This window comes from Haemaphysalis longicornis, unplaced genomic scaffold, assembly GCF_048455015.1.
Source record: "Haemaphysalis longicornis isolate Haplotype H1 unplaced genomic scaffold, Haemaphysalis longicornis Haplotype H1 scaffold_6, whole genome shotgun sequence".
Lineage (NCBI taxonomy): Eukaryota > Metazoa > Arthropoda > Arachnida > Ixodida > Ixodidae > Haemaphysalis > Haemaphysalis longicornis.
Window position 1 is genome coordinate 53914919 of NW_027526407.1, and position 15330 is coordinate 53930248.

Here is a 15330-nt window from a genome sequence, read left to right on the forward strand (position 1 = left end):
TCGATTCAGCCACCCGCCAAAGTTAAATTGGTATTGCGCAATAGTCTTATATACTCACAGCCGCACGTAAACGTCTAAGCCCGGTTTATATGTTCATACTTGTCAACTTTGTTGAACAAAAACAAGACATTACGCAAATATAAGAGAGGAAATTAGTACACAAGGGATATTTACAGTGTTCCTTTATTAAAAAATTCATGGATGCTTGGTTTTTCGATAGCAAATGATATTCTACATCTACTGCAGAAAACCGCCACCTCCAGGCGGCATATGAAAAATCACGCGGCAACAGCAACGGAAGGTTCCACTAGCTAGGTTCCACGTTCTGTTTGGAACGCACGTGGAGCACGGCCACGCGGCTCTATAAACCTTCTAGTCGGCCGCCTACATTCAGGCGCGTCTCCGCCGTACTGCAGCGCTGGCATCGAGGAACCTGGCCTGTAGCACTGGAACGCGGTAAATTCAAATCGCCTTGCGCAAACATGTAGTGTGTTTACCTTGGGATGAGCGCGACGGTACAGGAACAGCATGAGAGGTGATCCGGAAAGCAAAGGGGGGCATTTCCTTGGCAAATGTCTAGAAAGAATGTCGTCTTTTGACGACATTTGCAACGAAAGGAGCAGATACGCGGCCAATTTTTTTCCATGGGTTTTTTTTCCAGTATGGTTTTTTTTTTGCAGGTGGTAGCTTCTCACATTGCTTTCCTCGCACCTTCCTTCTAGTACCATAAAAAAATCCTCACGTTTGTTTTTGGATCAAATTTGTAGATTTGTCTTCAAGGGGCCCTGCAACAATTTTTTAGCTTTTTTTTTCTAAATCCGAAATGCTTTCAGGGCGTAGTCAACAAACCTATTCAGAACTTACAGTAGGGGGTCGCAAAGTGTATCAGCCAAAAATTACTGCTTTCTGCCGATCTGATAACTCAGAAACGTGCTCAAAAGATTTTCTCTCTTCATAGGTCTTGACGGTCTTCGGTCAGTGTAATTACGTCATTACAGCGACATAGTGGCTATTGGCCGGCTTTCTTTGCAGCTATAAACGCATTCGATAGACATTTTAGAGGAGTACTGACACGAAATTTAAAAGCGGAAATACCCATGTAAAATGCTTCCTTTTTATCAAGAGGTATCTCCAAGCAAGCTTCAGCAGTAACCGTTCAGTATAACATATTTTAAATCAATTTTAATATCTGCCCGCACGAGAAAGCTCAGAGCGGGCCGACATAACATCATCTGCTCCTTGCCCCAAAGTGGCGACTTCGGGGCTCCCGTGACGTAGCCGGCGCGCTGGCTGGGTTTGGCGCGCGCTGCAACGCCGAGTGTACACGTCATGGTTTTGGGACTGACGTCATGCTGCCCGGGGGGGTGGGGATGGTGAAGACATCGGCCGGTCTGGGCGAGCGCGTGCGCTCACTCGCGCGCGCCTCCAGAACGGCAGCGGTGCGACAACAATGATGACGTCACGTGCACCCTCCTGTCACGGCGGTCGCTCGGCTTTCGTTTTGTCGAAACCGAAACTGGCCCGAACAAACGACTCCGGAAATGATTGTTTACGCTACGAGCGACCGTCTAATATGCCATTCTATCAGTGGGCTGGTAGGCATTCATAGCAGCGAAAAAAAAAAAAAACGTAACACGAAAACTTCCTGTCAGTACTCCTTTAAATAAAGCCACAAAAGCAAAGCAGAAACGGGTTGTGTATCTGCTGCGACGAGGAAATCACGCAGCGCCGTTCTCGTCTCGCTATGACTTCAGCTTTCACAATGTTGCCATACTCAAATGAAACAGTGAAAGCCTTTATCAAAAATGTTTCGGAGACTCTTTCACTTTGGCTGCCCCTTTGTAAATCAATGCTGCGCGTCGTATACAGCGAGAGTTGTATTTATTTCGTTGTGGTTTCTTCAAAGCTGCTTCGCGGGTATTTATAAATTCGTGAAATCTTACGTTTCAAATCATTCTTGGCATCAATGGTCAATATGTGTATTCCCCGCCCCTTGTGAAACAATCCCTGCGAGCGTTCCTTCATCCGTCTGTGAATATTCTACATTCTGATAGTGTATTGCATGAACGCACGCATTCTAACAGTACACTTTCACCGCTTCAAGCACTGCTCGACGTATTCACGTTTAGGTGAGGTTGTTATATAGTTGATGAAAGGTTGAAGCCGGAACTCTGCACACCGCGAAGGCAGAGACGCAGCCAAAGCACGGCGGAAACTGCTGGTGGGCGCATAAGAGTTGTGCCGCATTCTACCTACTCACCGACCGTCTGGCATTTAAAAATATGAGTAAATCGTTATTCATCGCCAGTTAATAATGAGCAAGCATTCCTTTCCGAACACACACAACGCGGAGAGTGCAATGTCGTGTAGCTGCACAAAAATGTTTCTTGAAAGACTGCAGAAACCTTGTTGACGCACAAAAATGCGTAATTGACGAACCTGCGGCATTTGATTGTTGTAATACAATCGAACCTCGTTATAGCGAACACTGATATAGCGAATTGTTTGGTATAGCGAACTAAATACGAAGTTTGTTTGGTCACGCTTCATTTAAAAATGACCGTGACTACATGAGACGACGATTGCGACGACGACAGGAGACGCCAACAGCCCCAGCCCCTAAGGGGATTCGTCCGTAAAAAAAAAACGCTTCCCGTGGACGGTATAGAACCTGGGTCCCTGGCGCTATGAAGCCCGAAGTCTATCCGATTGCGCGATTCCGACACGGGCGAAGCAGTTTGGATTGTGGACTTTGACTCAGCTTGCACGGGAGAACGCTTGGCGTTTTATCCATCTTTCTCTGAATGGAGTAGTGACACGAAATTTCAAAGCTTAGATAACTATGTACAATGCTTTCTTTTTATCAAGAGATATCTCTCAGCAAGTTTCAACAGTAACCGTTCAGTATAACATATTTTAAATCCATTCTAATGTTTGCCCGCACGAGAAAGCCCAGAGCGGGCCTACATGACATCATCTGCTACTTGCCCCAAACTGCCGACGTCGGGACTCCCATGACGTAGCCGACGCCCCGGCAACTTAAGTGACAACTTAAGAACGGCACCGGAAGTTGCCGCTGGGTCTTATCACCGTAGCCGGATGTTTCTCCGCGCGGCGCAAGTAGGGCGTCAACTGGGAATATTTTGAACATGGCGTGAGCCGTTACCGTGATTTTTTGGACTTAATATGCTTATAAACGACTCCAGTGACGACAAACAGACTGCGTGAGACAAGGCAGACGATATCACGCATTCATAGCAAACCTCTTTCAAAACGCGCGCGCACTGACGTCACGGGTCCGGCGCTTTGGCGGAGTGATACACTGCATGAGATGGTGCTGTTCTTGAGTTGTAAACGAGTACGTTTGGCGCGCCCTGCTACGTCGTGTGTACCACGTCATGGTTTTGGGACTGACATCATGCTGCCTGGTGGAAACCTCGGGCGGCCTGAGCGCGCGCTCGGGGCTCCAGACCACCAGCGGTGCAACAAAAATGGTGACGTCACGTGTACCCTCCTGTCATGGCGGCCGCTCGGCATTCGTTTTGTCGAAACCTAAACTGACACGAATAAACGACGCCGTAAATGATTGTTTAGGGCCGCTGCGATTGACAGTATAATGTGCCATTCTATGATTAATGGGCTAATAGGCACCCATAGCAGCGAAATAAAACGTAAGAGGATAATTTCATGTCAGTACTCCTTTAAAAGGCGCTTTGATGTTTTAGATCAACATACCTACTAAATACCTACTAATAAACTACCTTCTTTACGCCAGTTCTGTGGAGGAGGTGATAACCATGCAGGCATGTGCGCGTATGCGGTGTAACCTGCTTGTGCACGAATCACTTAGCGACACAATGGTTTTTGACGCCTTTTAGGTGGTGCAACGGATGGCTCGAGCCCGCATTTCTGACGGTCGCAACACGTTTGCGGTTCGCACAAGTGCTTAGAAAAAAAAAAAATAAGAAGCTGAGGACCTCCTTGGGGGGGAGAGGGGGGGGGGAGCGATTTACGCCTCGGGACCGCCACTGGAGAGACTGGGGGACCAGGATATCTTGTGCACGAGTTCTCCGAAAGCTAGACTCTTTTGGGGGCGTACCTTACTGCCACTTTTGGTTCGCCTTGGCGGCCGCTAGAAGGGCTGGGACTGGAAAAAGGTCCGTTATTGTACCACCGTAATGGAGGAAATGACCTGACATTTCACTTTGTAATTGTATTACAGCGGGACGCTGTTGTGGGCACATTTGTACGAGGGTAGATTAGTGGCATATCTTCCTCCCCCACTCCTTTAGTTTCCGATACACGAAACTGAGACTCCCCCGGGATGGATAGATGTTGCTTCGCACTCGCTGTGCGTCAGTTGCCTTGCAAAAAAACAAAAAAACTGAGAGGTCGCTAAAAGCCGTGAAATCCATCTGACCCCCTTCGTAAATACACGTGTAGGACTTCCCGGTGATCAGCTGCGAATAAACAGAAATTCAGCATGGAAGGAACATAGAAATTAAAAAAAAGAAGAACCAAAGAAAAAGAACAGCAGAGGGGACAGCGGGCGACCCTTGTCACCATCGGAGTACTCTCCCATAGAGCACCCGGTTCGCACCTTCAGCCTTGCCCGGGGCTGCTCGCAGAGCGGGGAGAGGGGGCGAAAAAAGGCGGGAAGGCCGCGGCCGTAACGCGTGAAGGAAAGGGGGAGGGAAAGCGGGGGGGACGCAGCAGGCAACAGAGAGGCGGTGCCTGTCCTACCTGCCTGGCCCTCAGCCGCTTGGCGTCCCCGCCGCTTGGCGTCCGCTGCGCAGCGGCAGCCACTCGAAACGCGCTACGCCAGCCAGCCCTGCGCCAACCCTCGCCGAGAGGGAGAGGAGGTCGCCAGCGCGGGAGAGCGCGAAAGCAGGCGCGTCGTGCAGGCGACCACGAAAACGCATTCGCTCCGCAGTCGCGAGCAGGGAGCACCTCTTGGCACGCCGCTGTTCGCAGTTCCTGGAGAAACAAGCGGGAGCACGCGTTTTTGCGGGAGCACGCACTGGTGGGTGGTGGTTGTGGTGGTGTTTCTTCTGTTTTACCTTTTCGGAGGATTCTTCGGTTTGGTCGGCGACCAACCACGGCGGCGTCCACATCATTGCTCCTGGAACAACTCGCTGTCGTCATGGCCAGGTCAGTCGCGATCGCCAGCAGGTCGCCCCCACCGGTGACGCGGTGACGAGGCGCGACTTTCTCCGGCGTTCCGGTGAAAAAAGAAATTGCGGTGTGTGTAGAAAGCAGATCGACGCCCCCGCAGCCGTGAACCACTCCTCCACCTTTGAGTGAAAGTGCGTCGCCTTTTTTTTTTTTCTTCTTCTTCTTCCGCCGTCACCGAGCGACGTTGCTTCGCCGACCTTGAGTGTGCGTGCGCGCGGACCGGTCACGAGTCGAGCTTCGTCGACGCGCGCCACGACCGCCAGTGGCCGACCAGCGAAACACCACCACCCTCAGCGCACATGTACGACCACTGACGGACAACTACGCCGGATGAAACAGGACCAAAGCGCGGCGGCCTACTTTTAACGACGATCAGCTCGACGAAAGCAGCGCTGGGGGCCCTCACCGGGGCTGCCGAGGCCGAAGAAGAAGAGCGGAGACTTCAGGTCTGCTTCAGGTCGGCGCCTCGAGGCCGACTCCCGTGGGCCACGACGCCATCGGCTCAGGATTACCTCGACCGCGGCGATCGCGGCAACAGCTTCACCACGCTGAACTTCACGGACTTCTCGGCCACCTACCCGACGTCCATGTCGGGCGTGGTGGCCGACCCGCTGGACCCGGACAAGTCGGCCTTCATGGAGCTCCAGGGACAGGCGGCGCAGGCGCCTCACCAGCCGTACCCGCTGCGCGCGCCGGGCTACCAGCCGCCCGGAGCCCAGGGACACGACGGGCCGCCGGGATTCCAGACGCAGGGACCCCCCAGGGGTCCGCTGGGCGCCTATCCTTTTGCGCCCATCAACAACGGACCCCTGCACAACTCGTACGGCGCCCACCCGTCGCACCCGTACCTCGGCTCGTATCCCGGCGGACCCTGCGGGCCGTGCCCGTCGCCTCCTAGGGACGGTGAGTGGTGATTGCCTGCTCGCGCCTTGTCACCTACTCTTTCATCGTTAGATATCGAAACATGCGTTAGTGGTTTCGTTCGATATCTCAGTATTCGTGACCTCGTCACTTTTAGTGTATTTATAGACCGTTTGATTTTCTTCGACCTGGGAGCTTCCATTTTATAAGAGGGCTGTGCTAGCGGCCCTACAAATGGCGCAGTCGACAGGAAGATGTAACTGTGCATGCGCAACACAGCCCGGATCATGGTCTGATCTTATTAAAGATTAACGGATAAAAAGGCTTATACTCACCGCGATACCTGGACCGTTGGCTGGCACCTGATACCTTTTGCCATGCCCACAATGCGCGTACTGGATTGGAAATGAAAACGTAGATCTAGCTGGATTGCATTGCATCCCGGACGCTTCTTGTGCTGGGACACTGAAGCCGCATGCGCTACATTTTGAAGCTCAGAATTTACGTAGTTGGTAAACTGTCCAGGTGAAGATATGCGCGTAGAAATTTGGCATGATGATGACGACTGCGGAGGTTTGTGCAGGTTAGAGGGGTTTATTTTCCCAGCGCGAGTGCACTGTAAAATGATTTCCATAGTTTAACACTTACACCCTAGGATAAAAAAGGAAAGAGAACACCCTTTATGGTGTTTTGCCGTTTATAAAAGTCCTACAACCCCGCAAAAACACAAGAATACACCAATTTACGGAGTGTTTTACTTTATTACACCCTGTCAAATGATGTTTTTCGGTAGGGTGTAAGGGTATTAGTTATATACACAAAAAGGGTGAAGATCATTTCACAGTGTAGTGACAGTACTGAGTGTTCCATTTCCCCTGCAAGTCTGATCTTGTTTAAGATGGCTGTACTTTGACCACTGCGGTTGATTTCCTTCGAAATATTCTCTCTACAGCTTCATCGCTGTTGTATAGGTTTTTTTTTTTTACTAGCTGGTTGTTAGTTCTCGAGCCGTTACATCCAGATTAATGCCGCAAACTCATTCTTTACCTTTTTTTTTTCTATACCTGATATTAGCTCCTAGAGAAATGCGAATTTACTATGCAACCACGGTTGATACAACTACTGGGCACGCGTGAAGGATGTAATACGCTTCCTCTCAGCGTGCACTAAAAACACCGTTGCATGTACAAATTACGTAAACGCGTTGTCGCGGTATATTTACAGTTCGCCGCATTAGAGTGGGAATTAGTTCAATTACCTCGTAATTACGCATTCCCGAATGATTCCGGGACATTCAGCAACTACACGTAATATTCCGTCGTATTTCCGATGTATCGCTGCAACGATGTAACGACGCCGACGCCACTTAATCCGAAACTATGTCCGTATCGCGAGTACGACGTACGCGACAACGCTCCTCGTAATCTTCCGATGCTTTATTCGTACGATGGGTGCGCCAACCTCTTTCATTGCGGTGCTTGAACCGTGCTTGACAAGCAAAGAGAGAGAAAGGAAGTGCCCCGATTGGTGTGAAACCGCCGTCGCCCTAACAAAGACGTGCATTATGCCCCCGCGTAAAGTAATCAGCATGCAGACGTTACGGCTGGTGTCTTCTGAACGACGGCTCGCTGACCTCCGTTCGCGACAAGATGATTATCCGTAGAGGGCCCCAATTACGGGGCTAAATTGCTTGTTTGCCTAGGTGGGAGGCACGAGATAATGAGATCATTGATCGAAGCGCTTGTTGACTCTCGGGCACGCGCATGCGTCATTGTGGCTTGGGGGAAGCCACTGTCTGCTTCGTTATTATTATTATTATTGTTGTTTTTTTGTTCTTTCCGCTTATCGCGGTGGCACTTTGCACGCACGCCTGTTTTATACTTTGCTAAGCCGTCGGAGTCTCTTACGCGTGCCGAGCACGTGTAGCCCTTGATCGGATTGCTTTTTTTTTTTAATCGTCTGCGGGTGGCCAATTTGCAACACTTCAAGAGTACAGCCAGTGGTTAGTTACGCGGTTGTGTTACGAAGTAGCGGTGACTGGGTGGGGCTCCGTACGTCGTTGTTTAGTTGGCTTACGCGTTCTTCCGTTGTTGCCGTCTGAGACACGTAGGGTGTAGGATACTGAGCGGAATAATTGTGGCTTAGTTCATCTCGATTTTACTGTCGTAAATCGTTTATTTGCCTGTTGAGGGATGCGTTTAAATCATTGTTTTACTGTCGTAAATCGTTTATTTGCCTGTTGAGGGATGTGTTTAAATCATTGTCCGTTTCCTTGCGTTTGAAATCCGCGTACTGTTCGATTTTGCGTGCATGGTTCATTCCCCCAAAACTTGCTTCGAGCGGATAAGAGCGGTCGCGTCTGAATGCTTGTCCATTGTTACTAAACGGCGGGATTTAGCCGACATGATATTTCGATGTAGTAGAAGTGCAGGCGAGGCCGGTTGCGGCATGATCATTTTCAAGGGCAAAGTCCCCCCTTATGGACTGGGGCTGTTGACGTCTCCTGTCGTCGTCGTAACTGTCGCCTCATGTAGTCACGGCACTCAAACACCGGGACACTCGTTTACGCCTCGCGCTAGGGATCTTCGTGCTTCAAAGACAACAGACTTTTACAGCAAAGCTGTATAGCTGTACCCCTCAACCTGACGGGTCATATATGTTCCGTTCAAAATCAAAAAGCGCTCAGCAATCATTCCTAGCCCTTCGTATACCGTATACGGCAGTCCCAGTATGGATAGCTACGAGCCTTCGGAAGAGCCTACATTTTAAATGGATACCGAGAAAGCGTCGCGTTTAAACCATCTCCCTCTTAAGAAAGGGGCTTTGATTCTTTTTCAAACCATATTTGCTGCGTGTGTGCTTTCCGTCGGGTATGTCGCAATTTTCACACCGCTATTTTCAAACACTGTGCATGTTGTGTGTACACTGGCGGTGCGTCCGTGCGCTTGTAACACCTGGCGATAACGCGTGCGATCTGAACAGCGACGCCGTCTGGTCTGCAGCTGTGGCGGCAGCCGCGAATATGAACGCGAGCATGCACATGAACCTCTGTACAGAGGTGTCGCTTAAAAAAAAAGTGCATGTGACATCAAAAGAGAAGGCATCATATAGGCGTTTGCGCGGGTCGCTTGCATTGAGCCAGGATGTGTAATCATTATTGCCACAGTTTCATGATCTCCGGCGTTGGCTAACGGATTTTGAAATTGTAATGTTTAGGGAGCGAATGTTAGAAATGCGAACTTAAGTGTTCAGTAAGCGCTCGAACGGATTTTGAAATTGTAACATTTCGAGAGCAAATGCTACAAATGCAATCTTAAGTGTTCAGGAAGCGCTCGAAGTGCGGTTGCTGTTTGAGCTGTGCGTGTCCATTCTCTGCCTCAGAAGTACGCTGCCGTATATACTGGGTCGTATTGTATACACAGTTGCGGTTTACACTAAGTTCACCACGCATTTACACGAGCACCTTTATAAATACGTTCTTTCACTCGCGTTTGCTATAGGTTGAGAAACGGGCAGCCGCTTCTTAGTTCAGCGTGCCGCAAAACTCCGGAAGATAGTTGAAAGATGACACACTTGGCTTGGCGCGAATGAAGTGTCCGCGCATGCAATACTTTTGTGTATACATGTGGCAGTGGGATTCATGTCGACATGCACAATGTGTTGTTTGTTTTCTTCGCAATGCGTGGGACTACCTGAACGGAGGCGTTCCCCAGACGTGTTGTGGACAGTACGCCTTGGCTGCTCCACGCGCAGTTCTCTAAGAAGACCGCGGCTCCTTCTTTGCCCTCAACGCAAGACAGCAAACAAACACCAGGGTTAGTGTAGGCTAACCCTGACATGTGCCGATGAGAAAAACAAGAGAGTGGAAGCAGTTGAGAAATTACCAGCGGAGTTCCGAAGCTGACGTCACAGGCACGCGACACGGAGGTGCCGCTCGGAAACCTTCATGCAACCGCCCTTTGCACAGAGGGCGTACCACCGCACCCCGTGCTTGTTGTGTTCAGCCACACTGCCACGCAATCGACTATCAAGTTTCCCCGCCGACAGGCAACGGGCACACGTCGGCCTGGCTGATCCTTCGTTTCTTAAGAAGCCCACGCAACCCTTGAGACCTTCTGGAAGGTCTTAAGAGTTCCTTTTCATGATTGCTCTTTCCGCCGGTCAATCTCTGGCGGCGATTTCATCGACACATGCGTTGGGAATGCGGTGTAGCTTACAAAAAACACCCACGGGAGGATCGGCACACACACCGCGGTGTATGGAGTCTGTGCTGGGCGCGCTGTTCGTCGTTTGCGGCGACGGGGTCTCGGCTTGTCGGCGGCGGCAGGCGCCAGGGCTTCCGAGAAACGGCTCCATTAGGGGCGGCGCTGGCCGGGCTCGTTAGGGAGTGCTCGGTTTACCTGCCGCCACGGCGGTCGGGCTCTCGAGCAGCGGGAGTGTCGGCGGGCGAGTATGCCACCGCCGCCCAGCGCCAGGTCCGACACACCAGTCCACCTTGAGGCATCGCGCGGCCGCGCCGGCGGCACATAGATCTCGCACTGGCGCATCTATCTATCACTCGCCGTATGCGTCCACGTATATGTATTATTTGTTTGTTATCACCTTTACTGATCATTAAGTCTGAGAGGGAGTGTACGGGTACTCTTTGGGGCTTGTGAAGCCATCGGAAAGCCATGTGAGCGTGATGCGACGACGGTTTCTTGGGTGTTTGTTTGGAACTAATATTTTGAGGCTAAGCTTCTTGTACCGCACGTGCGCCGCAGATCATAACACCATAGCGCACTCTAGGAAAGCCAACTTTACACAATGGAATGGCACAAAGGAAAAATAATGATGATGATGAAACGCGAAGCACTTTAAGAAAAAGAAAACGCTTCCTGTAATCGGAATTGAACGTTATGAAGCCGACGTCTTTAAAGTTTCGTGCTGCTACTAATCTATCCGAGTGCGCCGTTGGAATTTGACTCAGGTTGCAATGGAGAAAGCTCCGCATCTCAACAATCCTTATCTTAGGAAAGGGGCTTTGGTTGTTTTTTTTTTTTTTTTTTTTCAGGATAGCGTACGGGATCGGTAGTCTGATGGTCGCCAAATGAAGTCCTTGACAGACACTACCGCAGTGGGGATCGAGGCACCGGGCACAGCATGCAATGTTCACGGACGCTGTCTGGAAAGGATATCTAGAGCTACTCATGAATTTAAATATATTTAGTTTCAACGTGCTAGATGCAACTGCAATGATACGATTTGTTACTGTTCGCCAGGACCATGCAGTCTTGATTTCTGTCAAGAGTGCCGGCTGTTTCATCGTTTTGAGCAGCCAGTCGGGCACACTGTATATATGCACTGGCGTCACTGTAGCTGCCATGTTGGGGCACCGCGCGCTTTCATGGTCAAGCCTTAACTTATCTGCTGATTATATCTCCAGCAGCGTGATAAGCGGAGAGCAGGACATTAGAAAGAGCGGTGGTTCCGTCCCTTTTAGTGAGAATGGCGCAATTTTGTAAGAGAACTGCGTTGCACTACGTTTTGCATGATGGCTTTGTAACAAACCCTGATTTAAAATGAATTCCCAGCAGCAGCCTGCAGCCGTATTCAAATAACACGTGACTCGACCACCGATGAAATGAATCGAGAGAGAGACAGTACTGCACCTTGCGGCACGCCCCCAAGATGAATGCGCACCGGCCTGCCCCAGTGCGAAAACCACACTCAGTGCCCCCGTACCAACACCGTATAAGCTGTATTCTTGCGTGGAAGACACAGGCAGGCGCTCTTCTGCGGCCGTGCCACATCGATCACGTCCGTGCACGAAAACACGTGCATAGCGGACAGCGTGCGTGTGTGTGCCAGTTCGTGTGGCCCGACGTGTTCGCGGCGCCCGAGGCGAACCAGGCCAGCTGGCTGCGCATGAGACCGGTACTGACTCGAAAATGGCCACCGTTGCCCTACAGCTCGTGGGTGACGTTATTACGTGCACCGCCTTTATTTTCTCGTTAAGGTTCACCCTCGTATGTCACGGCGCAGTATGTGCTGACAGCCGTAGTCCATTCGCTCAGCTTTCTACGCGTCCGCTGCGCTGCCCACTAGTGTACACAGCGCGCACTTACTATGCGTACTCTCGTTTTCCTAAACTGATCTTTTAGCCTACTGAATTGAACGAACTCGCGCGGAAGAAATCGTAGGTTAAATTAAGAGGGAGAAGTGAGCTAAGGCTGTGCATGTAATGCAGAACTGACAACCGTTGGATCATCGGCTTAATAGAGTGGATGCCGAGGGACGGGCCCAGATGTAGAATTAACCCGATGGAGGGATGAACTCAAACAATACTGTGGCGAGACATGTACAAGCGTATCGCAAAACGGGAACGGGTCTGGAGGAACATATATAGGAGATCCCTTAGTCCTGCACTATAGGCCCACGCCCGCTTATGATGATGAAAGACACGGGGGGATAAAAGAGGGGTTTGTAAAAGTGGGCTTTATGCACAGGATAGCTAATTCTATACGGTAGAAGACGTACCTTGTGGATAAAGCTGCTTTGCATCGCTTGTCGAACATTTTTCGCCAGAGATGTCATGAACAACACAGTTTCTGATAGGGACGAGCCGTCGAGGTGTTTCGTGCCAGCATATAACAACACTACCTGTATAAAGGATTCTCGGTTTATAGATGTACACGCTGTACTTGTGAAACAATAATCCCGGCGTGCACGTAAAAAAGAAATTGCGCTGCACTGGCTCCCGGTGTCCGGGAAGCAGGCCCACCCTGTCAAAATGCCTGGCGCCATTTAGACGTCATAGCGCCGCAATTAGCTTCCAATTGTCGTCGCGGGGTGCGCTGTATGCCGGCACAAAGCCCGACGGGGCTCTTGTATCTGCGCTTAGAAAAAAGGAGGCTTGGTTTCTTGTACAGCGGTAGTGTAAACGCGCAAGGGAGGGGGGGGGGGGGGGTGATCAGGGGGAAAGTTAAGCCGTTGACAGGTCATTTAAGTGGTCTCGCCGCGAGCAGAGTGGCCGCCGTGTCAGGGGTTGCTCGCAGCGGGATCTGAAGAGAGCAGCGGTGGGGCGCGAGGTTTTCAGAGGTGCTGCCGCCGTAGTGGCATTGCTTCTTCGTTAGATTTTTAGGTCGCACCTCGTTTTGTGACGTCAGCGTGTGTAAACGAGGATGACTTCGTTTATTCTTTAACGATAAGTGATGCCGTAGGGGTTCCACGCTCGGGTAGAACTTACGAACTGCAACGGAAGTTGTCTCTGCGCCTCAACGCAGCAGCCGGCTGTTCCTCCGCCTGGCCCAAAGAGGGCGTTACTGAGGGTATTTTGAACGTGACTCGAGGCGTTTCCGGGGTTTTTCGGATTCCATCTGCTTATAAATTACTGCAGCGGCGGCAAACAGGCTATATGTTACAAAAAGCAGACGGTGTCACGCGTGAACTGCAGTCGACTTTCAAAATGCGCGTTCGCGTTGACGTCACACACGTTTGTTGCTTCACCGGTGGGATACCGTCGTTCTTTACTTCTATCCGAATGTAGTGCGTGTATGAGTGAGTAAAGAAGGGCGACACGGTATTCCATTGGGCGTGCGTCGCGCACGAAAACTCGCACATTTTTGTGCTGCGGCGTCGGGGTGAGCATTGTTTGCAGTGCAGTGAAGTTTCATGGCTGCGCTGTTGCGAAACTTCTGTTGTCGCATTCTTCCTTCAATTGCTCACCCCGTCGCCCGCAATAATAAAATAAAGACTTCGCGCGTGTGACAGAAGACACCGCATGTACGTGATGGGAGTAACGTATTATAACTTCTGCAGCCTGCTTCTGCCTTTCTCCCATCTCGGCATGGGCTCAAACCGAATGAAAAGCGACTTGAAAACACTTTTCCTTTTGTCTCGTTTGATGCATTTTACCTTACTTCTCCCGTATTTTAAAAAAGGGAGAATGGGTGACAGGCAATAAAGTACAGTCGTCCACAGGCTTAGCTGGAACAATGCTTTACCCAGTTATCATCTCCTCCTACTTTGGTCTAAGGTAACTTAGTCACAACTGCTGCATTTCATTCAAGTTTAAGGGGGGCCCTTAAGTCCTCCACATTCGTTTGAGCAGTTATTAGGTACTTTTGGGCTATACCACGCTAAAGTCAAATGTGATGCTCTCGCTAAGCCTGTGGACGACTGTACGTGCTACGTAGTTAAATCTCATAGATAAATCTAAGGAGAAAAATTGATGTATGCTTGTTGCGGAGTAGGGGTGCGCTAAGGCATTTTTCAACACCACTTTGGTACTTCTCCGCTCTCGATTTTACTTCTCCGCTGTCGATTTATGATCACCAGAAAGCTAGTTAATAATCATTAGCTCATCCTGAAACAACCAAAATGCAAAGAGAGAGACAGAGATAGCTGTATTACACTGTTCACGTCCTAATCGTGCGAACACATGTTGGGCGAAAGAAAAGTCGTCATGTACTCTCTCAGTCTCTGACTGCTATATCAACGGCAATCGGTAGCGTCGCCAGCGCCAAAAATCTGTGCCGTCACGCCGTCGTTCTATCACACGCCACAGCACGCGACGTCGCAGCTGCGGCGGCGCTGGCGTCGGTAGCGACTTCCGTCAAGTAACGCATCAAACAAAACTGTGCCGCCACCTGGCGGGGAATCCTTACCCCTTAAAATTATCGAGAACTGAAATAAAATTCCCATGTACGTTAGTGCGCTTCGAGAGATAGTTGCCCTCCGGTGCTTAGTTTATTACGACGTGGGTGACGATGGACGATGATATACGGTGCTTGTATACGTGCGGCCACGTTTTTTGCACGCGCTGAGGAAGTCGCCGAGGAGGAAGTTGTCCAAAAAGCCCGCTCTGCCGAGAACAATGGCGCTTGTTGTCGTCGTGAGAGGTTCCCATGGTTCTTATGCATACTCTCGGAAGCCGAGACGTGCCTCGCGTACGCACTCCGGGCGCGCACGTGTATACGAAATTGCGCGGAATGAGGATATCAAGATGCATATCTTGACGCCGCCGGGGAGGGCGCCAGACTCGCCCGCCCGAGTACGTGCATGCGTATACGCACGCGCTGTGTGCGGGTGTTTCTGGTGCGACTGCCAAAAATGGCTGAGTGGCTACGACAGGACAATAGATTCTGCGGGGACCGCAATAATAGCAACGCTGGTAGTTTCCTTTGAAAAAAAAAAAAAAAGCACGACCCGGTAAGATAGCGATGTAGCCCCTCGGATATTGTGGAGTTCACCAGCGACGTAATGAATTTGCGTCATCAAGAGAGTTTATTAAACAGGTTTGCTAAATATTTT

The 15330-nt window shown here is 50.5% G+C and overlaps 1 protein-coding gene across 1 annotated transcript in view; it reads left to right on the plus strand.

Moving 5' to 3' along the window:
* The first annotated feature begins 5490 nt into the window (after window positions 1-5490).
* The window catches only part of LOC144142699 (uncharacterized), a 101197-nt gene continuing 91357 nt past the window's right edge, over window positions 5491-15330 (plus strand). Inside the window, exon 1 of the mRNA XM_077674368.1 lies at window positions 5491-6078. Within this exon, the coding sequence (XP_077530494.1) occupies window positions 5763-6078 (316 nt within the window). The 5' untranslated portion in view covers window positions 5491-5762. The remainder of the gene's footprint in view (window positions 6079-15330) is intronic.